Genomic DNA, 26,485 nt, shown 5'->3' with positions numbered 1-26,485 from the left:
TAACGAAGAGTTAGCTAACCAAGACATGCAGCCTAGCTGGGTGAAAGAACTACAAGCTAAAGTGGCCAAAATAGAAACGGGCCAGAACAACGTGGATGCTAAACTGGACAAAATTAGCAAACAAACGGAGGATATTTGGAGAGGAGCACGTGAAGATATGGGACAACTGAAAGAGTTCATGGACAAACTAGGGGAAAAGTTGAAACGAGGCCTGGACAGCTACAGAGAAGAAACTAACAAAAAGTTTGAGACCGTGGATGTGGAGATGCGGGAACAGAGGAAGGACATTGAAATTTTGGAACAACGCGTGACGGAGGGAGAGGAGTGGAGCACAGATGCCCATGAGATTGTTAAGATTTCACTGGAACAACAAAGAAAGCTACAAGAGAAACTGACTGACTTAGAAGGGAGAGCGAGGAGAAATAACGTACGTATCTGGGGGCTGAAGGAAGGGATAGAGGGAGACTCTGTCCAGGAATATGTGGATAAACTTATTCACACAGAGTTCGGACTGACAGAAGATGTTAAACTGGAGATACAAAGGGCACACAGGGCTTTAGCCCCAAAACCACGAACAGACAAACCCCCGAGAGCGATCATTGTGAACTTTCTAAGGTTCGAGACCAAGGAGAGCATCCTTAGAACGGCTTGGAAAAAAGAGGTGAAAGTGGAGGGACAGAGAGTGACTTTCGACCAGGATTATGCAGCCGAAGTGGCGGCCAAACGTCGGAAGTACGCCGGTCTAAAGAGAATTCTTAAAGAGAAAGGGATCTGGTTCCAGTCTCCGATGGACACACTGAGGATTCACTGGCCCGAAGGAACTCAAGTTTACCACAGTGCACAGGACGTAGCCAGGGCGATGCGACAGAGAGGATGGCAGGTACCGGTCCAGGGGGAGGAGGAGCCGACACTGATACAGAGACTGGAAGCAGCGCGCAAATGGACCAGAGCGGGGAGATGAAGGCGAGAGGACCAGAAAAACACTGATTTAATCATATTATTTGCATATCATCTAACTTTATAACATATAATTATCTGAGGGTCCTTGAACACCCAGTGGGTGAGTAAGACGCAAATGCCATGAAAGCTCTTAATTGCAGTTATATAGCTCTTAAAAGTTGAATATTACGGCAGATGTGAAGTTTTTGTTGTTGTTGTTCAGAACCCCAGTTAAGTTAAGTTTTTTTTTTGGATAGGGGGGTACATTATACCACACGTGATACATAAGCTATGAACAAAAATTGTAAGCTTAAAATGATGGTGTGAAGAAGGCTTCGACCGGGAGCCCTGGATGTATGTGACATGCTGGACACTTATAGTGAGCTTGGGAGACCTCCAAGGGAGATCTCCGCCGCTAAGGGGGGCCCTCTCACATGGAGGGGATTTACCCCCCACCCACCAGCAGGGGAAAGGGGGTTATGTTTAAAACCCCCAAACGCCTTGGAAGACCAAGTTTGGATTTATTTTGTTTGCTTATTTAGTTTAGCAGTTGCTGATGTTCTACTATTTTTGTTCCGTTACATGGGAGAAACTGAAAGAAATACTGAAGGAAAATGTGATGCAACATAGGGGTATTAAAATGGTGTCACTAAATATTAATGGTATGAACAACCCGATCAAAAGAGGGAAAGTGTTAACAAAATTTAGAAAAGAGGAGATGCAGGTAATTTTCCTACAAGAAACTCACATGCCATCTCAAGAACATGAAAAACTGAAACGGTATGGCTACAGCAACACATTTTATAGTTCATTTCAGCAGAGTCGCAGGAGAGGAGTGGCCATACTAATAAGGGACTCAGTAAAATTTGAAAGAACCAAAGAAAGGAGTGACAAGGAGGGAAGATATGTGATGGTCAAGGGGAAAATGGAGGGACAAATGGTCACGCTAATTAATGTTTATGCACCACCAGATAGCGAGAAGAAATTTTTTGAAACCCTGTTTGATATAGCGATGGAAATAGAGGGAATATTGATTTGTGCGGGGGATTTTAATGTGATATTAAACTATGATCTGGATACAACAAGTACAAGGAAGACTAGGACTCATATATCAAGGTACATGAACTATCAACTAAAAGAACTAGGAATCACGGATATTTGGAGGGACATGCATACATTGGATAGGGACTATACGCATTTCTCGCATCCACATTCAACCTATTCTAGAATAGACTACTACTTAATAACAAAAGGAGACGTACACAGGGTAGTGGAAAGCAGGATAGGCGTGACAGACCTGTCCGACCATAGCGCGATAGAACTAACGATAAATCTGACTAGTAGAAAAAGGAACACAATCTGGAGATTAAATGTGGGCTTACTGAATAACGAAAAAGTAGTGGAAGAAATAAAAAGAGATATAATCAGATACAAAGAAGAAAACGATAATGGAGAAGTGGACCCCACCATTCTTTGGGATGCACTGAAAGCAGTGATCAGAGGGAAATTGATAGCACAAACAACATTCATAAAGAAAAATAGATTGGAACGATATCATAAATTGAACAGACAATTAAAGGAACTAGAGAGAAAGCATAAAGATATGCATGACCCAGAGACACTTAAAAAGATAAAGGAAATTAGAGGAGAGATTGATAAGATATTACAAACAGAGGTGGAAAATAAAGCCAGGTTTGTGAAACAGACATACTACGAAGGGGGACCCAAAGCAAGTAGACTATTGGCCAGAAGGATTAGGACCCAAAAAGTATTAAACACCATTCATAAAATTAGAAACCCCCACAATAATGAAGTATTAAGTGAACCAGTGGAGATAGAGCGGGCATTTGAGGAGTATTATAAAGGTACTATACACACAACCAGATGCAGCAGATGAAGACAGAATTGAAACCTTTCTAGAAAAGTTGGATTTGCCATCAATAGGGGAACACCAGAATAGATTGTTAAACTCAGACATTACGGAAGAAGAGATGAAGGATGCAATAAGTAGAACAAAAAACAACAAATCAGCAGGTAGCGACGGGTTCCCATCGGAATTTTATAAGATATTTAAAGAGGAACTGAGCCCACTAATGTTGGCTTCATTTCAATACACCATGAAAGAGGGAAAAATTCCCCCGTCCTGGAAAGAAGCCATAATCTCCATAATTCCTAAAGAAGGCAAGGATAGGGAACTGTGTAGTAGCTACCGCCCGATATCAGTACTTAATGTAGATTATAAAATGTACACATCCATGATTTCCAAAAGATTTGAGACATTTATGCCTGAAATTATAGAAGAGGACCAGACTGGCTTTATAAGAGGAAGACAGGCTCAGGACAACATAAGGAAAACATTACATATAGTAGAGGAGGCTAAAAAGAAGGAAGATAGTGTACTATTGGTGAGTATGGATGCTGAAAAGGCTTTTGATAGCGTGAGGTGGACGTATCTGTATAAAGTCTTAAGAAAGTTTGGTTTTAATGAAGACTCTGTCAAATGTATTCAGTCACTATATCAGGAGCCGACAGCAAGAGTGAAGGTGAACGGGAATCTGACAGGTCGGATTAAGTTAGAGAGGTCTACAAGACAGGGGTGTTGTCTATCTCCAACACTTTTTGATATCTTTATTGAACCGCTTGCCCAAGCAATCCGGCAGGACCAGAACATCAAGGGGGTGGAGGTGGGAGGCGCAGAGCACAAGTTGGGTTTATTTGCAGATGATCTGATAGCATACATAGGACAGCCAGATGTGAGTTTTCCTAGACTGATGGACTTATTGGAGGAATTTGGACAATACTCAGGGTACAAACTTAACGTGACAAAGACACAGATACTGGCGGTAAACTACACACCAACCATGGAAATCAAAGATAAATACAAACTTAAATGGGACATGGACAAAATTAAATATCTCGGGGTAAACATTACAACAGGGGTAGACAAACTATACAATGCAAATTATAAACAGACCAACATAAACATCAAGAGGGACTTAGGAAGATGGACGACACAGACACTCGACTTGAGCTCAAGAATAGAAATAGTCTAAATGAACCTGCTACCAAGGCTACTGTATCTTTATCGATCCTTACTTATTCCTGTGCCACAAAGTCAATTTATAGAATGGGATAAAGAAATATCCAGGTTCATTTGGGGGGGGAAGCGGCCCAGGGTTAGACTTGCAACGCTACAGCTACCCAAGGAGAAAGGTGGTATGGCGGTACCAAATCTCAATGATTATTACTATGCAGCACAGATCAGGGCAGTAGTATGCTGGTGCGATGAGAACTATGTGGCCAAATGGAAATGTATTGAAACTAAATCAGGAAGACACCAGATCCAAAAACTATTAGGGGACAGAGAACTGTATAAGATAGAGGAAACCCAGTTAGACCCAATCACTAAATTTACCCTATATATTTGGAATACAATAATAAAACGCTGCAAACTAGAAAGAGAGACAAATATTCTCAGATGGTTAATACATGATACTAAATTTCAGCCAGGAAGAGAAGATACCGGTTTTAAGATATGGGCCAGAAAAGGCATCACAGCAATATGCACAATGATTGACCGATGGGAAATGCAGAGCTTTCAAAATTTAAAAGACAAATTTGATATAGAAAGAACTGATTATTTCAGGTATCTACAGGCTAGGGATTATTATACAAGAGCAATAAAAATACATGAGACCACAGAGCATAATGGAATAATCAAGATATTAACTGAGGCATATAAAGGGAAGATTGGTAGGGTCAGGGTGATTTCTGCACTAAACCAAGCCCTGTTGAAAAGTAGGGGGAACTCAACCCTGTATATAAAAGAAAAGTGGGAAAGAGAATTAGAAGTAGAGATGACGGAGGAAGAATGGTATAACGTGTGCAAGGTGCAACATACAACCACTGGGTCGAGAGTGTGGCGAGAGTTCAGTTGGAAGAACATTATACGTTTTTTTATAACACCAAACATGAAAGGGAGGTACGCGCCAGAACAGAAGTGGTGCTGGAGGCTATGTGGGCAGGAAGGGGCGGACCACACACACCTATTCTGGAAATGCCGAAAGCTGGAGGAATATTGGGAAGAAGTATGGGGGGTATTAAAGGAAGTATTAGGCTATGAGTTACCTAGAACAGGTCTGGTGTTATACCTGGGGAACCTGACACAAGAAAATATTCGGGGTAGAGACAAATATCTAGTAAAGGCACTACTAGCAGCGAGCAGGAAAACCATTACTAGAGACTGGCACAAGGCCGACCCACCTACAAAGGAGCAATGGCTGAAAACAGTGGAGGAAATATTTGCCATGGAAAGATTCACACACATACTGAAGGTAAAGGAGGGGGAATTCTATTCGAAGTGGGGGAAATGGGTAGAATATAAAAGAAAGGGGGGTGACACCATAGATTAAGTGGTTAAGAAATTCAATCTGATACCAGGGTGTCGCTGCACACATTTGTAATTGATGGCACTCCCATGTCACAGTTGATATATTTTATTGTTTGTCTGTTTGTTTTTTGCTGTTATGACTGAATGTACACATACTTATGGAAAACTTTTCAATAAAATTTAAGTGTCAAAAAAAAAAAAAAAAGAGCGATATTTTGTTTTGTTCTATTTTGTTCTATTCTGTTCATATGGTGGGGGTGGGGGATGATAATGTAATATTAATATAATACTGATCACTTGTAGACTGTTTATTATAAGATGTGAAAATTTAATAAACACATTGTTAAAAAAAAGAAAAAAAAATTAAAACAGTTTCTGATCCAGTGTTAGATCAGAGAAAAAATGAAAACCTGCAGGACACCGGCCCTCGAGGACCAGAGTTTGACACCCCTGCCCTAAAGAAAGTTTCACCTGGTAGAATGATGCACTCCCGCCACCCATACTGGTATAAAAGTAAAAAATAAATAAATAACACTTATATCACTACTTTGTCTTGAATAATCAATAAATCTATCAGTGCCAGTTTAACTAAAGAAACACAACTATATACGTACTGAACATGAAATTAAATGAAAAAGAACATGGTATATATTAAAAATAATTAATACCTTATTAACCTCCCTACCCAGGTTCAGGAACCCCGACCTCCACTGCCTCTGGTTGGCTAACAGTAAAACTGGGATCAGCTGAGCCCCGTCCATACAGGCCGAGGGCGTCTAAAGAGAGAAAGAGAAAGCTGGTCTAAAGAGATGGACGGAGAAAGACAGAGTTCCTCTTTGGTTACCATGACTTGGCCTTTTATTAATGTCCCTGCAGAGGGCGCACGCTTCATTCAAAGGACATTCAGACCACCAGACCCACGGGTTTTCAGGGGGAGGACCACCAGTAGCAGTGGTCTCTGACGTTGTCTTGGTATCTACAGTTCAACAGAACAAACATTTCTTCAAAGATACCTCCAACTCTGAGACATGTTCTGGTTCTTTATTTCCACCTGCTGCAGGTTCGCTTTGCTGGTAAGATTGCCCCACACACACACACACACACACACACACACACACACACACACACACGATAATCACAAAGATGATGCATATTGATTATTGGGTTATTAATAAACTGAACAGGGCCAGTACATACAGAGACAAATCAGCTGCTTTATGTAAACAGATTTATAACAAGAGGAGACAGAAATAAATGAGGACGGTGAATCAACAACTGACAGCAGTGACGTCGGTCAGGAGAGGCGTCATGATAAAAAAGAAAAACTACATAAAATAAATACTAATATTTTCCACTGGTCTGTGTTAAAAATGCATTTTCAGTATGACTCTACACAAAAATCGCAGAATTTGAGGATTTCCCGATCAAATCCAGGACAGAAATCCCGGGTGAGGACGTGGCGAGCTGGGCCTCGTCTGACTGGTGATCCAGTACAAACTGGGTTCATTACGCGTTTCTGTTCCTCAGCATATCCAATACGAACTTCACACAAATAAAGTTTATACAATTTGCATGATTTACATGATTACATTTAATTTTCCTGTTTGAAGGCATAAGAATGTATTTTTGTTATACACCACCATTGTTATATACCATTATATGGATTATACCATCCATTATTGACCCTTTCCCCACAATTTTAACAATTTCAGGTTCATCCACAAAAGATCAGAAAAGCTGAAACACAAAATATTGCATTTTAAGGGATCTACACACGGCTTACAACGAAAAGATTTAAAGACTAAGTGTTGTAGTTTATTCTTCTTAACGAGAATTATTTCCATTTTCACAAATAAAATAAAGGTTTCATAAACTATGTTTTAATTTATCTACATGTTGTTTAGGATATTTCAGTCCACGTTTGAAGTCTAACTGCTGTAGTTTTTATGAAGAGCTGTCTAATGTGGTCTAGATTGCTCTAAATTCAGTGGAATCGGAAGCTAACTTCAGCCTCGTGTATTTTACGTTGTTTGGGCCACATAAAACGGTGTTTTTAACGGCGTTTGATTAGAGAAGCACTAATAGACTGGTTTACCCCTTTTAGCTTGCCATACACGCGAGTATAAAGTCGTCTTTATTCTTAAGGCGACGTGACAACGGGCCTGATTAACCCCACAGAGCCACAACTTCGTTGCACCAACAACTTTAACCTCACTAAGCACCAAACATCACAACCACACAATTCCCGGTAATATGACCGTTTACCGATTAAATTAAACACAACAATGTATGTAAATTCTCACCTTCCTTCCCCACGAGGGTCCCCTTGATAAACGAGTCTTTGTCCGATCCTTCTTCCTTCCCGTCGTTTCTCCCCAGCGAGCTGGAGTCAGCAGAGGACAGAAACCAACAGTAGTATCCAGATACGTCGGAGTTTCAACTTCTCATCACACAATGTTGCAGAAATACCTTGTCTCGTGCTCCACCTCGATCTTAAGAACCGGAAGTAGTAGTAGTCTTCTTCATAGATATATAAATATTATAAAGACCTTTATTATATTATCTATGACTGGAACAGCTTAATGACTCGCGCTCTCTCTGAAACTTTCTCAGAGAATAATTCCGTCGTTTTCTATCTTCCCTCCTGAAACAAGGGTGGGTAGGAACCAAAAATACCCGAGCAATAACCACAGTTACACAAGCAATAATTCAGTTTACATTTGTCTCGTAAAGGCTCTTTTTAGGCATTCCCATCGTTTATGTCGGATTAATGTCATTTTAATTTGCCTGCTGTCTAAAAGTCTTAAATAACTTGGATGTGAAACTGTTTTCACACTGAACAAACATCCGGTTTCTAATAAGTTTTCAGTTGCTTTATCTTTAATAAAATATAAATAATTGTTTTAACCAAGAATGTGAGCTGAATTTGGTATTTAATGCATTTTAGCCATTTGTACGGTGGTCGGGAAGTGCAAAACAATATTAAATCGAGTGAAACACATTTTTGTAATACACATTTACATCGACTGCAACAGTTTTACATATTAACAATGCACATTTACATCATAGAAACCATATTTACATTTACAAAACAAAAGTACAATGCCAAAACACTTTTACAATCACTGATGCAAACTTACATGTGCATAACATTTTACAAAGTTCTGAACACATTGCTGAAAAACTTCCACCACCAACAAAGCAACTTTACATCGACGTGAAACACTTTTACAAGTTTACCAAAACACTTTTACAACGATAGGTGTTTCACCAAAATCGCTGATTCATCAGAATCTGTGACCACAGGGGGGCGATAGTGTACATTTTTCTGCATGGACATCTTAGAACACAAGCAAAGTCTTGAACACTTTTATTAAAAAAACACATTTCTGATAGCTATCTGAATGTGTGACTTTACTGTACCTGCATTATAATGAAGTCAGGCTTCAATAAAAGTGTTTTCAAGACTTTGCTCGTCTTCTAAGGCCTGGTGCACACATATGGATTTTTTTTTTATCTTATGAGATTTTTTTATCTGTTTGAGACCTCACACGTGAAGATAAAAAACCTGCATTTTACACTGTTGATCGTACTGTGTGTGGTGGCTCCGATAATCTCATCCCAGAACAACACACACATAACAATGCTGTCCTGCAACCGATCTAGAATCTAGTCCTCCGAGGCGGACATCTCACTTGACCAAACGTGATGTAATAAAAAATGAAGAAGAACCATGGCAACAACCGGAAAACACCACACCCAGCATGTAAGAGGATATATCGGACAAGGGAATTATTGTGGCGCACAAACTTTAACCTTAACCACACGCTGCAGCAGGCTAATAACTGAAAATTTATATCCAAAACGCGTCACGTTAAACCACTTCACATGTCACGATGCTTTATTGTTTTACATCCATGTCACAATCTCATGAAACAGCCACTTACTTTGTTTGATGATGTTCCAGATGTGCAAGGATATAAAACAGTGCATTTAGATGATGTTAATTGTATATACAATGACAACGATGACGGTTAATAGAAAATTTCTCCCCAAGCTCACCCTGCCTCCATGCTTCAGGCCCCAAACCAGACACAGGTGAGCATACCCATTAATAAAAATAACACCCACAGTGCCACCCACAATCACCGGTGATGTCACCATGCTGTGCGCACATACATTTTATGGGAAAATAAATAAGGCAAGGCAAATTTATTTGTATAGCACATTTCATGTACAAGACAATTCAAAGTGATTTACACTTTCCATATTAACATGACAGCATCACACAGTTGCTGCAGGTTTGTCGGCTGCATCCATGATGAGAATCTCCTGTTCCACCACATCCCAAAGCTGCTCTACTGGACTGAGATCTGGTGGCTGTGGAGGCCGTTGGAGTCCAGTGAACTCATCGTCATGTTGTAGAAAGCAGGTGGAGATGATCTGAGCTTTGTGACATGGTGCTTTATCCTGCTGGAAGTAGCATCAGAAGATGCTCCACTGTGGTCATAAAGGGATGGACATGGTCAGCAACAATACTCAGGTAGGCTGTGCTGGTTAAACCAGGCCACGTTGGTACTAAGGGGCCCAAAGTGGGACAAGAAAATCTCCCCCCACCATCACACCAGCAGCAGCCTGAAGCGTTGATCCAAGGCAGGATGGATCCATGTTTTCATGATGTTTCCTGCAGATTCTGAGCCGAGCATCTGAATGTGGAGCTGAAATGGAGACTCATCAGACCAGCAACGTTTCTCCACCTTCTATTGTCCAGTGTTGGTGAGTGTGTGTGAATTGTAGCCTCAGTTTCCTGTTCTTAGCTGGCAGGAGGCACCCGGTGTGTCTTCTGCTGCATCCTGGTCCAGACAACTGCTGCTCTGGATGTTTTCTCTTCTTCAGACCATCTCTGGAAACCCTGGAGATGGTTGTGGGTGGAAATCCCAGTAAATACTCAGACCAACAACGATGCCACGTTCAAAGTCTCTTAAATCCTCTTTCTTCCTCATTCTGATGCTCAGGTTGAACTTCAGCAAGTCGTTTTCACCACGTCTCCATGGCTACATGCTGCCGTGTGATTGGCTGGTTAGAAATTTGTGTTAAACAGTTGAACATTTGGAGCTGATAAAGTGGAAAGTAAGACATGTTATTACATTTTTAGGCAACTAGATCCTATTTCTCTTGGTAAACTCCTCTTTCCCTTGTTTATTTCTTCCCGTTTCCATCAGATTTTACCATTTTGGACAAATGTTTGGCCCAACTTAACAAATGTATCAGAAGGTGTCATTTTCTAGGAAAAACACATCATGTCACATTTTTCAGTTTGACATGTGAGTCTCTGCATTGCTTCACACAACTCATCAAATAAAAGCAGAACTGACTGAAGGCCATGAAACAGCAGCAAAGCTCCAGATTTTAGATTTTATTGAATAAGATGTAACAAGAGCAAATTAATGTCTTTATAGTTTTAATCCCTGCAGTTACAATAAAAAACACACACAAAAATACAAGGTGAACAGATGAGTTTCCAAGTTTCCAATAGACTGATCTGAACAAATTCTGAAGGTATAGAATTCAGCCGTCCTTATCCACTTTTAAAAGCAAGCTAAAGACTCAGTTGTTTAAGGAGCATTTCCACACTTAGCTTAACTCTTTTACTCATCGGAATGAGTTAAAAAGATTTGTCCAGCTCTTTGGTTCAGCTCAGTACTGAAGAAGATGCGTGCACTTATGCTTAAGATGATGTTGTGTGATGAAATCATAAGGAAAAAAAGAAAGTCCTCCTCTAGCGCTACATGACAGCACCTGCGTCCACCTGGACTCCCAGCAGTCTGAGTACCACTTAATGATGACGTCCCTTCTGGTTGGTTTCTGCTGGTGTTCTTACTCTCGTCTTGAAGTCGCTTTGGAGAAAAGCGTCTGACTGTAGAACAGAACAGAATGGAGTAGAAAACAGAAATTAAACATAAAAGCATATATACACAACATGAGTTAGAAAAGGATTTCTTGTTGGGTTAAAAGTTTGAATCCAATCAAACTTTATAAAGCGCTTTTCGTGCCGAAGGCAACACAAAGTGCTTTACATGATAAACATTCATGCATATTTCTGCTGAAGCATAATAAAAACAAAACAAGCCTTTACATACATCAAAGTAGAATTACATAACAATAAATAAACACGCATTAAAATCTTTCACAGTCATATGCACACACATGCATACACACACATACATCGAGCAGACTGCCCCATTCTGTACAAACATGACTAAGTTCTGTCTCCAAACTGAATGTAGGTATAAAATACTAAAAGTAATAAACATCTGGCCTGATGCTGCTGTGAGGAAACAATATCATGGGGATCCATCCACACCAGGAGCCAGTCCACCCATGTCCTACCGGGGCAACCACCCCCATCAGGGCAGACCGGGACCCACACTACCGTCATAAGGGTGCAGTGCAGGGCCCCAGCCACCCAGACAAGGGTGATCACCGCGGCAACAACCCCCAGACGGAGCAGGCAAAATCCCCGGGGTGGAGGATCCCCATGAGGAAAGCACTGGAATTAAAATGAAGATTAAATAACCTTAAGAAACAATAAGAACAGCTGCATGTATATACATGTATGCATGTATGTAAATACATGCACGTATTGATGTATGTGCTTTGTGTGTGTGTGTGTGTGTTTGTATATACATGTACATAAGTATTTTCATGTAAGTATGTATACATATCAATGTATCTCCATGTCTTTATGTATGTATGCATGTACATATGTATTAGGGATGGGCCGATACCAATACTAGCATCGGAAATACTCGCTGTATTAGATCTTTCCTGGTTGTACTTGCAGCAAGGAAATATCAGAACAGTTGTCAGAACAGACGAAGCTAAATTACGTCCATCTGCTTAGAACAGTTGAGGATGATCCCACACATTGGAGATCCTTACTCATGTCACTCATGGGAAGGGTTGCCACCATACAAATGATGATCGTACCTAAAGTCAATGATCTATTTTCATTTATTCCCATTAAACCTTCCTCCACCTGGTTTGAGTCATTGGGCTCATACATCACTAAATTTCTCTGGAAAGACAAAACCACCACATATTAGCTTAAAAGCTACAAAAAATAAAATAAATAAAAAAATTTTTTTTTTAAATTTTCATCACTATTTCATAACAGACTAGAAAATGGCTAAATCACCTAGAGTCTAGATGAACCATAGCTCGATATAGAGCAAGCACCATAGTACTAGATTAATCGAATAAATTCAAGTAAATTAAATCAGTACTAAGACACTAATGACGTGGGTTCTAAATTCAAAGGGACCGATAACATGATTCTAAGGGAAAAATCACAATACCACGACCAGTTAAAATAAATATGAATATTTATTAAACCAGTCTAAATATGCATAATGTCAGAGGGATATTTACAAAAGGTTGAATGGGAAGAACATGAATCAAACATTGTAAAATGCAAGTATGAGGTTCAAACCAGAATCTTATTGTAAGGCAATGTGATATGTGGAGAAAAATGAAAACATAGTTAATTAACCTGTGGTGTTATTTAAACTAATGTTTAAGAGGAAGGCTGGAAAGGATTTCTGAATCCTAAAAAGACAAAAAGAAAGAATCTCATGTGTTCAAGCCAGAAGCTAAACTGAAAAGCTAATGACTTTACTATAACCGAATTTCTAAGACAACCAACCATTTCTTAGCAGACAAGCAGAGAATGATGCTGGTGGGACTCGTCCGGTTCTGTTTGGATCAAATCAACCCACTTGTGACCTTTGTGGTGACCCTCCAGTGAAGGGGTGAAAGCCTGGGTTGGTGGTCATTCTGACTCAAACTTCCAAAGGAGCCAAAAGGTTCGTCACACGTGGTGGTCCACAGGTTTGGGTCTGAAGGTTCTGGCTGCTCATTCAGTCTCGTCCCAAGACGCTGCTGGATCGGTGGTGTCAAGAGATGGTGAAATAGTGAAAAGGGTTTGCTGCGATGTGGCAAAAAATATCACTAGTGCAACTTTGATGAGCCAAAAACAAATAAATGAAATATTATGAAAAAGAAAAAAGAAACTTTGTAAACTGGTACTGAAGCGAAAAAGCCTGAATTGACCAGTTATCAAAAATCAGTACAAAAAGTGAGAAAACAAAAACTAAACAGGAGTTTTAGTAGATATACAGTAAAGAAACAAAGAACAAAATGTAGTCTAGTACCAAAAGGCATATGTAGGGCGGATCTTCTCTCCTCATGCATATTAAAAAAATGCAGGTCTAATGTGGTCCATAGTGATGCAGCTTACATAACGGCAAAAACCGTAATTCTTCCGCCGCATCTTTCTTTCCATTTCTGAAGAAAATTCTTGCTCAAGAGTCGTCACACAGGAGGGTTTTGGAAGCATCTCCGTAGAACTCTTTTTAGTTCTCATCTCTGAATCTGAATCATTTGTCGTAAGTTTTTTGAAGTGGTCCACACCCATAAGAGGGTGTTCAACCAATGGGCAGCCTCTGCAGTGCTGGGATCAGATGACCTAGGGGGCTGGTTCAGTGTTTCCTTTCTGATTTCCTTTGTAAAAGTATCAAACATTTGTTAATACATCTGTATGTTATAAAATGTTAGTCTTAAATGTCATTGTTAAAATACTGATATACATTCTAAAGAAACATTATCATCATTCAAACAAAGCAAATGTCATTAAAATGAACTATAAAGAATGGTGAGGAAAGTTTCAGATCATGAAGGAATCAAACTTGTCAACCTTGTACCATAACGATGATCTGCATATCTAAATACCAATAGTTTGTCAATAGCATATGAAAATATTTAAAATATTGACAGAATCTTTGTTCTCTACTGTATCTTAGATAAAGAAAGTCTGTCCTCTGCAGTGTTCTTCTGCTGAAGTGCCAAACCTTTAAATGTTTATTACCCGCAAGAATGTTAAGTTAAACAAGTCCTGGTGGGGGATCCCACCAGATGATCTCGTCTTTGCCCTGGTTGAGATATTAGACCTGTGGATGTTAGCTTGTCAGCTTGGAAAAACAAACAAGTTTTGAGAGTAGAAGGTCCTAGGTCATCAGTTGAACATCCATCTGTGAAGCAGGGGAAAATTACTTTGTTTTAAGTATTTTCATGAAAGATTTGTGGATGTGCAGAAGATTAGTTCAGAAACTTCCCAGATACCGAGTTTATAAAAAGTTCAAACTTCCACTCCAAACTTTTAGTCACAAATGTGTTTAAATACCTTCAAAATGACTGACAACTCAAATTTAGGCCTTGTACAATACAAATTCTTTGCAGAAGCCACTATACAGGACAGAGTGTTCAAGATGGGTTTAGAACCATCAAACATCTGCTCACATTGCACTAATAACACACCCAATGATTATTTGCATGCTTTATGGTCTTGCATGCCTTTTTTTTTTAGAAGCTTTTGCTTCAGGTGCGTGAAGACCTTTCAACGTGGTTAAAGTGTAATATTACTGCACACCCCACACTGGGCCTACTCGGTGACCTGGGGCAAATATATCACTGTACTACAGAACAGAGTTTCCAGAGAGCCAATGAATTGACAGCAATGATAAGGCAAAACTTAAAATGCAACAAAATATGTGAAAATGAAATACCCAGCAAAAACAAAATTATAAAGCCCTGAAAAATAAAAAACCCACCCACCCCTTGCCACTGCCAGAGTGCTGTCTTCGCTCCACCACATCTAGGACCCGGGTTGTATTATGTATCATGCAGCCAAGTTGCTACAATTGTACCTCATTTTAGAGCCGGATATGTACGCAGAAAAGGACCCCATACTTTTTCGAAAGTGCCAAGGGATTGTTTAAGTGAAAATCTTATCTTTTCAAGTTTTAGACAGGACATAACATCTTGCAGCCATTGTGAGTGAGATGAAGGGGAGGCGCCTTTCCATCTAAGTAAGATGGCACGACGTGCCAGAAGTAGGACAAAGGCTATAGAACGTTTTTTGACAGTACTCAGATGGGTTTGACCCTCCAGAACCCCAAAAAGGGCAACAACAGGGTTTGGTTTCAGCCTAGTGGCAAAGACCTTAGATAGTGTACTGAAGACATCTCCCCAATAGTTACTTAACTGTGGACAAGACCAGAACATGTGGCTGAGAGTAGCTTCTACAACATTACATCTGGAGCATAGTGGACTAATTTCAGGGTACATGAAGGACAGCTTGGCCTTGGAGATATGAGCCCGGTGGACAACCTTGAACTGGATTAACCGGTGGCGAGCGCAAAGAGAAGAGGAGTCAACCAATCTAAGAGCAGAGTCCCAGACATCATCAGTTATGGTGAGGCCCAGGTCGTCCTCCCAGGCCCTCCTGAATCTGTCCCCTGAAGGACTGGTAAGATCTAACATAATGTTGTATAGTTTAGAAATAAGGCCTTTACTGGATGGGTTTAAGGACAGGATTTTGTCCACTGTGGTGGTCTCTGTAGTAACTGAAATTATTGGCAATTGAGAATTGAGAAAATGTCGAATCTGAAGACACCGAAAGAAGTCTGAATCAGAAAGGTTAAACTTCTCTTTTAGCTGAGCAAACGAGCCTATGGTACCATCGATCAGCAGATGTTGGAAGCGTGTGGCACCTGTTCAGATGTTTTTTGCTTCAGGTATGTGAAGACCTTGCAACATGGTTAAAGTGTAATATTACTGCACTCTCCACACTGTGCCTACTCGGTGACCTGGGGGTGCCCCAGCATGGGCTGGGTGGTGAAGGCTGGGCCCTGGTGTTGGGGAACTGTCCACCATTGCTGCAGTGGTCTGTCTCAGTTCTGCTCTGTGGTGGCTGCTGGTTGACCGAGGCTTGGGCCCTCTCGGTCTGCCTCTGATCCTTGGAGGTAGTGCGGTTGCATTTACATAAGCACTCAACACAACTCACCCCTAATGCTTAGTACACACACCTACATACAGACACATGCTGACACCCACACATATACTTGTGTTCGTTGCAGTTCCTGGTTTTTCTTCTCACAGGTACCCCTATAGATTGTCTGTTGTGTTCTCGTAAGGCTGATTTCTACCAATGGGTGCAAGTCGGGTTGGACTGGTTAGGGTGTGGATATGTTTGGAAACTCACCTCGCTGCATTTCCAAAGCCAACCATAACCTTTACTAAGAGGTGAAATATCAGTTGGATAGTTGTAGATGCCTTAAGCTACGTCGAGCCATCGCAGCACCTTAATTAGAATAGAATCAAAACACCACACAGAAACAAAGGAGGAGATTGGTGATCATCCAACAGTTTGTGTTTTTTCTTCTTAGCAGTGCTTTGTAATTCAATTTTAAATGGAGATTTAATCAACAAAGAAAATATGTTGCTCTAAACAAGAAGCCATTCCTGCTTTGTTGTTTTTGTCAGGTTTTCCTGAACTGACCAACAGATTGCAGTGTGTAAAACTCCACCCTTTCGTGTCAGGTCGGTTGGATTGGTGCTCCAACGGAAGGGCAAGAAAAAGTAAAACGGGTCGGGTCGGATATTAGGGTACCCGTCCCAGTTTCTGTGGAAATGTGTCCGGACCAGATGATGGAAACAGGGCTTTAGAAGCCTTCAGGATGTTTACTGTTTCATTCCAGGCTGTTTAGTTTATCTGTTTAGCTTGGATTGCAGTTTGTTTTCTACCTTTAGTTTTGTTCTTCTTTTCTCCATCTTTTCTCTTTCTAATTCTCCTCTATCCACCTATTTTGATATGTTTCTCCATTCCTGTTATAAGGAAAAGCATATTTTAAAATAATAATAAAAGAACATTTAAGATTCAAGGGGAGCCCCATATCCAAAAGGCTCCTTGTTTGACCTAAATTTCTTGATTACCCTCATATAAGGACGAGTCAGGGACCATTAACAGTCAGTCAGATCTCAGAAAACTCTGACATCTTTTATTGAGATATATGACGTAGGACATACACGTACACATGAATACAGTTAACACACATGAATACACTCTGCTCGTGGCTACTATTACAGGGAGAATAATCTAAACACTACAGTCAAATTCTGACATCCAAGTATTATGTTTTCCATTAACTTATAAAAAATTAAATGATTTAGAAGTTAAAGAAAAAAAGTAATGAGTTTCTGGATATATTTAAAACAAAAAAAAAAAACAAAATAAAAAAAAAAAAAGAACTAACCACCTAAAGTTATAAATCTTATGAGAAGGATTAAATGAAGAAGTCTGCTTCTTGCAGCAGGTTACAGTAATCTCATAATATACAATTACACTGATAAAATCATACAATGTGGAAAGTATTTAGATAAGGCATTTTGTTAGCAAATTATCTGAAAGATCCTTATAAAAAAACCTTGTCTTTACAAGAAATAATCTATATTCATGAAAGCTAAAAAAACATGTCCCTCTTAAATAATACATTTTTATGTATCAGAATATAGTGAAGAAATATCTAGTCTTCAAATAGGTCTCTAAAGCCTGGTACACACAATGATTTTTTTAATCATAGGAAATCTTTTATCTGGTCAAGACCTCACAAGTGGAGATAAAAAAGTCAGTTTTGATCGTACTGCGTTGTGTGCTCCGAAAATGTAATCACAGAACACACACGACGATGCAGTCCAGCAACTCATCTACAATCTAGTCCTCCGAGCTGGTCAAACATTGAAACATAGAAGATGAACCATAGCAACAACTGGCAAAAAACGTAGAAGAACCACACCAACAACCGGCAAAAAATGTAAAGAAGTACCATATCAACAACCGGAAAAAACATAGAAGAACCACATCAACAACCGGAAAAAAATGTAGAAGAAGAACCATAGCAACAACCGGCAAAAAACGTAGAAGAAGAATCATAGCAACAACCGGCAAAAAACGAAGAAGAAGAACCATAGCAAACAACCGGCAAAAAACATAGAAGAAGAACCATAGCAAAAACTGGCAAAAACCGTAGAAGAACCCTATCAACAACCGGAAAAAATGTAGAAGAAGAACCATATCAACAACCGGCAGAAAACGTAGAAGAACCACATCAACAACCGGCGAAAAATGTAGAAGAAGAACCATACCAACAACTGGCAAAAAACGTAGAAGAAGAACCATAGCAACAACCGGCAAAAAACGTAGATGAACCACATCAACAACCGGCAAAAAAGTAGAAGAACCACATCAACAACCGGTAAAAAACGTAGAAAAAGAAGCATGGCAATAACTGGCACAAAGCAAAGAAGAATAAACATGGTAACAATCAGAAGACCATAACACAGCATGGAAGGGGATATACAGGACGGGGGAATGATGAAGGTCTTGGGAGTATCGTTAACAGAAAAAGGCAGAACTAAAAAAGACGCAGAAGAAGAACCATATCAACAACCGGCAAAAAACGTAGAAGAACCACATCAACAACCGGCAAAAAATGTAGAAGAAGAACCATATCAACAACCAGCAAAAATTGCAGAAGAAGAACCATACCAACAACTGGCAAAAAAAACGTAGAAGAAGAACCATAGCAACAACCGGCAAAAAACGTAGAAGAACATCAACAACCAGCAAAAAACGTAGAAAAAGAAGCATGGCAACAAATGGCACAAGGCAAAGAAGAAGTAACATGGTAACAATCGGAAAGAAGGGAATATATAGGACGGGGGAATGATGGAGGTCTTGGGACCATTGTTAACAGAAAAAGGCAGAACTAAAAACAATATCAGACTGGAGACGGCGTGAACACGGACTTTGTTGACTTCCTTGCTCCCCAGCCAGCTTGCTCTGATTGGCCACATTCCGTGCCACGTCACCCCCCACACAGTCACAATGCACGAGTCGTCGGTGTTCTTCAGAAATCGGCACTGAAATATGAAACATGTTCAATGTTCCCAACTGTGGCTATGACCCATATCGGAGCAGATTATCGGGACAAATCGGCTCATAACACACCACAGACCATATTATGACTGGACAGGGAAATCACACGATGATTGGGCGTTTGCCGTCCAAGGTTGGGAAGAGGCAAAATCAGGACAAAAACAGCCCAAATATTGTTATGTGTGTACCAGGCTTATAAGTAAATACAACCCTCAGGTGAACAACAACACATTATATCGCCCATACTGCCATCCATGTTCTATACCAGTTTGTGGGGCTAGAGCCTAACCAAGTTAGGCAGGCGAGAGGCGATGTTGTTGCAGCCGAATATTTCTAGACTCGGTCCTCTTCCTTCCCTTTGTGAAATGGCTGCAGGAGCATTTAATCATCAGTAATTTTTAAATTCTTGACAGAACGTCCAAACACCAGATAAACACAGATGTCTGAGACTGAACAGGTGGAAACACCTAAACCTGAACGTCATTCATCATTCAGCTTGTAAGGATCTAAGTTATTAATTTGTGTTTTTGCATCATAACAACTCTTCACCTGTCTTGCGAGCTCATCGAGATTAGGATCTTAGCTGCTAGCAAAATATGGACAAATTTGTGAAGGTACCAATGGGCAATGAATGAACAACAGATTTCAACTACTAAAAAAAGACAATAAAATCTGATGAGGCACATTTTGCCCTAGGCATGACCAGGTAATTTTCAAGTCAAGGTCAATGGTGGGTACTGAAGAGACACCACAGTGTATCACCACCGTAGAATACCCCCTTGAAGTTCCTCTAACCAGCTCATATTTACACTGTAAACAACATTGTTTACATATTAGTAGCAAAATTTTGCACTTTGCGTCGTTTCTATTTTGTGTGGACACGCAAGTGTCCTTTTAAAGAGACACGCCATCTAAATAATTCGCCACAAACCTCACAAGGAAACGGTCTCTGTCCTGTGTGGATTCTCATGTGTTGGTTTAAGCTTGACTTTTGACTAAATCTTTGTCCACATTCATCACAGCTGAATGGTTTGTCTCCTGTGTGGATTCTCATGTGTTTGTTTAAGCTTGTCTTTTGACTAAATCGTTGTCCACATTCATCACAGCTGAATGGTTTGTCTCCTGTGTGGATTCTCATGTGTTGGTTTAAGCTTGACTTTTGACTAAATCTTTGTCCACATTCATCACAGCTAAATGGTTTGTCTCCTGTGTGGATTCTCATGTGTTGGTTTAAGCTTGTCTTTTGACTAAATCTTTGTCCACATTCATCACAGCTGAATGGTTTGTCTCCTGTGTGAACTCTCATGTGTCTGTTTAAGTGTGTCTTGTGACTAAATCTTTGTCCACATTCATCACAGCTGAATGGTTCGTCTCCTGTGTGGATTCTCATGTGTTGGTTTAAGCTTGTCTTGTGACTAAATCTTTGTCCACATTCATCACAGCTGAATGGTTTGTCTCCTGTGTGGATTCTCATGTGTCGGTTTAAGCTTGTCTTTTGACTAAATCTTTGTCCACATTCATCACAGCTAAATGGTTTGTCTCCTGTGTGGATTCTCATGTGTCGGTTTAAGCTTGTCTTTTGACTAAATCTTTGTCCACATTCATCACAGCTGAATGGTTTGTCTCCTGTGTGAACTCTCATGTGTCTGTTTAAGTGTGTCTGTTGACTAAATCTTTGTCCACATTCATCACAGTTGAATGGTTTGTCTCCTGTGTGAATTCTCATGTGTTGGTTTAAGTGTGTCTTGTGACTAAATCTTTGTCCACATTCATCACAGCTGAATGGTTTGTCTCCTGTGTGAATTCTCATGTGTCTGTTTAAGTGTGTCTGTTGACTAAATCTTTGTCCACATTCATCACAGCTGAATGGTTTGTCTCCTGTGTGAATTCTCATGTGTTGGTTTAAGTTTGTCTTGCGACTAAATCTTTGTCCACACTCATCACAGCTGAATGGTTTTTCTCCTGTGTGAATTCTCATGTGTTGGTTTAAGTGTGTCTTGCGACTAAATCTTTGTCCACACTCATCACAGCTGAATGGTTTGTCTCCTGTGTGGTTTCTCATGTGTCGGTCTAAGTTTGTCTTTTGACTAAATCTTTGTCCACATTCAGTCATTTTACCACAGATTTTTGATGTTGACATAAACATTAAATTTAACAGTTTTTACATGTGTCACTTTAAAACATCTTGTATGGTTTAAATAAATAAAGGCGTCTTTGTTAAATGTCTCTAGAGAGATCGTTGGTGGTGAAACTCTTCACCACATTCAGAGCAGCTGAGGGATTTTCTGGCAGTGTTACACTCCACGTCACTGTTTACACCTGACCTATGTGCCCTGTCGTCATTCCATCTTCCATCACTTATCCTGATTGGGCCACAGATCCTGAGGTTCCTGTTTTATGGAGAGATGCTCCACGTCCTGCTTGTCAAGACCACATTTGCAGGGAACCCCTTCTTCTACCACCAACAGTTGTAGGCATCTGCAGATAACACTGAAAAACAAACAAAAATCTCTGTTCATTTCTCCATCTGACCATGTGTAGATCCATTGACAGAACATGGTGACCCTCATCTTTCCTTAGGTACTGTCTGACATCTGATCTGTTGCACTCTCATGTGATGGCTGGCGTAGCACAGCACACTAAATAGTGGAGGGCAAAATGCAGCATAAAGTGCTAAAAACAAAAGCTGTGTACAAAGCACAAATGGGTTGTATTGTGGCAGAGAAAATCAGTGGTGTTCTGTCAGAGTTTCTCAAAAAATAGTAGCAATCACTGCAGATAATGCTGCCATTATAAATATGACTATTAAGCGCCTGCAATTAGGTAAACTGTGCTGTGTTGCCCACACACTTAACCCTTATGCACCCCTTTGAAAAAAATCCCCTTTTGCACCCTAACACACATAAATGAGCATGTAAAAAGTCATATAAAATATTTTATATTTCCTTTTTACTTTTTTATTCTTCAAACCAGGATCAATTCTAATCATCCATATCAATGATTAATGAATTTTTAATAAATTTTTAATTTGCGGAAGTTAAAGATTAGCTTAGAAATGAATTTATACAGTCCATGTAACAAGTCAAGCCATTCATTATAACACCATGAAGGCTAACAGAAAATAGACCATAAACAACATCTGGAAATTAATTTAACAATAACAACAACATAACGAGAACAGTTCAGGGGAGGCAGGAGCGGCAAACTGTGAAGTAATGTTTTTTTGCAAAGAGGTTTTCTGCAGTTGTTGCAGTTGCTTTGCACAATTATTCTGCTAGAGCCAACCATGGTAATAATGTTTTTCAGCAGCTCCTCTGCCGGAGCAAATGAAGTGAAAAACTTGCCACTTGTGACTGTTACTCTTGTCAGCACCAGCTGATCGGCCGTTGTACAAACTCAAATGCAGTAAGATGTTTTTACGTCACAGGCTACCCACATTTTCAGGCCATACCTGGCTGGTTTCAATGGCATGTACTGCATAAAATTGCCGTGCCCTTTATACGGATCTAGCTGCTCATCCACGCAGAAGTCCTCATCCTGGTTTGAAGATCACCTGTACCAGGAGGATTCCACTCGAGCGCCACAAAATAAGGTGGCAGCTGGTTTGACCACGGATACGCTAGAGGTGGCTGGCAGGACCGCAGTTGGAATTTGTGGGTGACCACTGGATTTTACCACTTTTAGACCTCCAAGACGGTCTTCCGTGGCTTCTTCACCACCGTTTGTGGAGTCACTGGAGCTGGTGGATGACTAGTCAGCGCGTGCCGAAGGTAAGACCTCAACTTGGTGGATGTGAGTGTTGCGCTCTGTGATTTTATCTGAGATTCCAACCGGTGTGCTCAGTCACATCTGTTTGGGGACTTGCATGATGTCCTGGGCCTCTGCTACCGTGTAACGGTTTTTTCATGGTATCAGGTAGGAAATTAAATGCTTTTCTCCAACTTGCTCTTATAAACTGTGCTGCAGATGCAGCTGTGTAAACAAAGATGAGGATTGTTTAGGGCTGCACAATTAATCGGATTTTGATCGTGATCACGATTTTGGTGGCTACAATTAAATGAACCTGATCGTCAACGATATTTACATTCACAATGCGACTCTGCTGCATGCATCTCTGATCACATACATTCTCAACCTGTTAACTCTGCCAACCACCAGGGGCGAGACCGCAAGGCCAAGGCTTCATTAAGCTGCCTAAATAACGAGGGCGCAGTGGCGCACCCCTTTTACAGTTGACAGCTTAGTTGTACTCAGTGTTGCCAACGTAGCAACTTCGTCGCTATATTAGCGAGTTGTCAATCGCCTCTAGCAACTTATTTTTAAAAAAACAACAAGCGACAAAATCTAGCGACTTTTCTGGTGATATTGGAGACTTTTGGAGACTGACGTGAAAGAGCGTATAGTTCACTCTTCAATGAGGACTGGGTGCTGCGCAAACCCTCCCCCGTCCAAAAGTCACTCAGTAGAGGCTTGTTCCTCACGCAGCAGCAGCTGCATTCAGAGCAGGAGATGATTGCGTCTGTTTCATGAGCAGGCTGAAAATTAAACGTACATAGCTGCTGCTGGCTGGATCCCACACTGGCTTACTGTCAGATATTAATGTTTATTAATGAAAAGTGTGGACATAAACATTAAAAAAGTTAAAGTGTTGTGACATGTTGCAGACTCCTGATTAAAAACAATTACACTTGAAAAATTTAAACTTAAAAAATAAAGAAAATTGAATTGAATTAAATTTTATAATTTTTTTGCTGTTCAAAACATTCTAGGTTGTCTTTTCTTCAATTTTTGCCTTTCTCACAACATCCCTCTCCATGGTAGCATCCCTTAAACTGTATATACTAGTGATGGGATGTTTGGCTCTTTTCAGAGAGCCGGATTTTTTGGCTCCCAAAAGGCTCTTGATTTAGCATCTTTTGTAGCCCCATAATTTACATTAACTTCTCAAAATGAATGGTAAATGTATTATATTTTTTTATCATCTATTCTAATTTAAGTTTAATTTTTCACAAAAAATTGTTGCCATATAGTTTTGTTTATAAATAAAAATACATGTTTTTCCAAACAACGGTGAATAATCGTGATTAATAATCGTGATTACAATATTGATCAAAAATAATCGTGATTATTATTTTGGTCATAATTGTGCAGCCCTAGGATTGTTTTCACTTCAACACATAACTTTGATGAGCTGCAAAGGGTCCTGTGTTTTGTTCATTTCAAGCAGTGCAGAGAATGCATGTAGATGTGCATTTTACATATTTCAATAAAAATGTGGAGTTGTTTGAACGTTCAGGAAAAAAATACACATGAAATGGATAATATGTCAAAGTTGCCACTTGAAAGCTTCCTGCGCTATTGTGCATTTTGTCACATTGTAATGCAATTCAATATACACATTTTTGTGCTTAGGGTCCAAATGGGGAGTAATTACGATAATGGTAAATCGTCTGTACTTATATAGCGCTTTTATCCAAAGCGCTTTACATGTACGTCACATTCACCCATTCACACACACACATTCACAACACTGATGGCTGAAGCTGCATGCAAGGCGCTACCAGTGACCAATCAGGAGCAAGTAGGGGTTCGGTGTCTTGGCTCAGGGACACCTCAACATGAGCTCGACGGGCCGGGATCGAACCTGCAACTCTGGGTTACAAGACGACCACTATACCCACTGAGCCATGTTACAAGCATAATGTTGTTTAGAATAGCCTAAAAATAAAATTAAGATCGTGAAAAAAAATTGCAATTTTCTGCAATCCATCCCTCATCTTTAAAATCAGCGAGGGGAAATGTTAAATATGCTAGAAATTAAAATGCAAAACACATAAATGGTCATAGGTGTGCAATAGGGTAATCTTGCAGCACAAAGTCTGTACTCCTTAAATCAGTGAGTCAGTGGGTGGCTAAGTCTGAACCACTGTTGTGTAGATGAAGAGGGGCTTGATGGCGAGGTGGTTCTCTAAGAGAAGCAAGAACTTCCACGAAAGATACAAGACGTTCGTACAGATTACAGAAGAATGTAATGACCTATTTGTAATGATGAGCTCTGCAACATAGTGCTATAGTATTTGAATCCAATTTTTAAAATACAACTGTTTTGTCTCCTGTATGAAAAGCATCTCCTAAATGACTTAAACTTAATGTTCTGATTTGTTGTATGTTAATCAGATTTACCTCGACAGACTCATCCTGGATGTAAGAATGCGCTGAAACTCGGTATCTAATGCTGGAGAAATTCAGAGCAGTAACCCTGAATTCAAGCAGCCAGCTGGATCGCAGCTGACAAATAATATGGAAAGGGACAGGCAGAGATAGAAAGACGAGCTTAGACACAAAAATACCAGCAGGACAAAAAGACTTGAAGAAAGACCTATAACGAGCCTGTGTGAGACAATGAGACGAGATGTGAAGGAAGAAATCAGAAACTTTACAGGAAGAAGTTAGCCCAGAAATTGAGTGTGATCGGGGACGGCCTGAAAAACACTGAAGTGAGGATGGATGATGTGGAGAAGAGAGTGGCAGAGATAGAGGAGTGGAACAGCGGTGCCAAGGAGGTGCTTCTACAAACTCTGCAGGATCAAGAACGCATTCAGTCCAAGCTGGTGGACCTGGAAACACGCTCACGCAGAAATAACCTCAGAATCTTCGGGATCCCCGAGGAGAAGAGGGACCTAAACGCTTGTGAGTTTTTGGAGAAGCTCATTAAAACAGAACTGTCACTCCCTGACATTGACCTCAATATACAACGCTGCCACAGATCTCTCGGACCAAAACCTCCACCGCAGGACCGCCCCGAGATCTATGATTGCCTGCCTTCCTGCGTTTACAAAACTAAAGAACAAGTCCTAACTGCCGCATGGAAAAGAAAGAAATACATCTCAAAGGCAGAAAAATTTATTTTGATCATGACTACCCAGTGGAACATTATAAACAAACGTAAGGAATCGCTCCTCTGAGGAAGGTACTAAAAGAAAAGGGACTCCGTTTTCACAACCACCACCCGCGAAACTTCGTGTTTTCTACGAAGTAAGACCCACAACATACAACACCGCCAAGGAGGCGAGGGACGACATGCTGAGGAGGGGTGATTCTGATGGCTGAATGTGTTGCCCCAGACACACCTGTCAACTTATCCCAGATTGACGTAACAACACACCCCGCAAAAGCCTCAAAGAGAACTCCTGGGAGACTCGTGGATCCACTAAGCCAGCGGTCCCCAACCCCCGGGCCACGGACCGGTACCGGTCCGTGGGTCATTTGGTACCGGGCCGCACAGAAAGAATAAATAGCTTACATTACTTCCGTTTTATTTA

The 26,485-nt window shown here is 40.4% G+C and overlaps 1 protein-coding gene and 1 long non-coding RNA gene across 4 annotated transcripts in view; one reads left to right on the top strand and one right to left on the bottom strand.

The window, feature by feature from the left end:
- The window catches only part of LOC121641648 (gastrula zinc finger protein XlCGF57.1-like), a 117,675-nt gene that overhangs the window by 34,050 nt on the left and 57,140 nt on the right, over window positions 1-26,485 (bottom strand). The window contains exon 2 of one of the 3 annotated variants that reach the window (XM_041987914.1): window positions 19,536-21,653. In XM_041987914.1, the coding sequence (XP_041843848.1) occupies window positions 20,029-21,309 (1,281 nt within the window). In that variant the 5' untranslated portion in view covers window positions 21,310-21,653 and the 3' untranslated portion in view covers window positions 19,536-20,028. Of the gene's footprint in view, window positions 21,654-26,485 lie in introns of those variants that run through there. The other 2 variants (XM_041987912.1, XM_041987913.1) reach the window with 2 other exon arrangements.
- Window positions 9,062-19,000, top strand: LOC121641731. Its single transcript, XR_006010787.1, has 2 exons — window positions 9,062-9,095; window positions 18,931-19,000. It is a non-coding gene; the product is annotated as an uncharacterized LOC121641731 (long non-coding RNA).

Source organism: Melanotaenia boesemani, chromosome 6 (assembly GCF_017639745.1).
Source record: "Melanotaenia boesemani isolate fMelBoe1 chromosome 6, fMelBoe1.pri, whole genome shotgun sequence".
NCBI classification, from domain to species: Eukaryota; Metazoa; Chordata; class Actinopteri; order Atheriniformes; family Melanotaeniidae; genus Melanotaenia; species Melanotaenia boesemani.
This window is presented reverse-complemented; position numbering and strand designations above follow the sequence as displayed.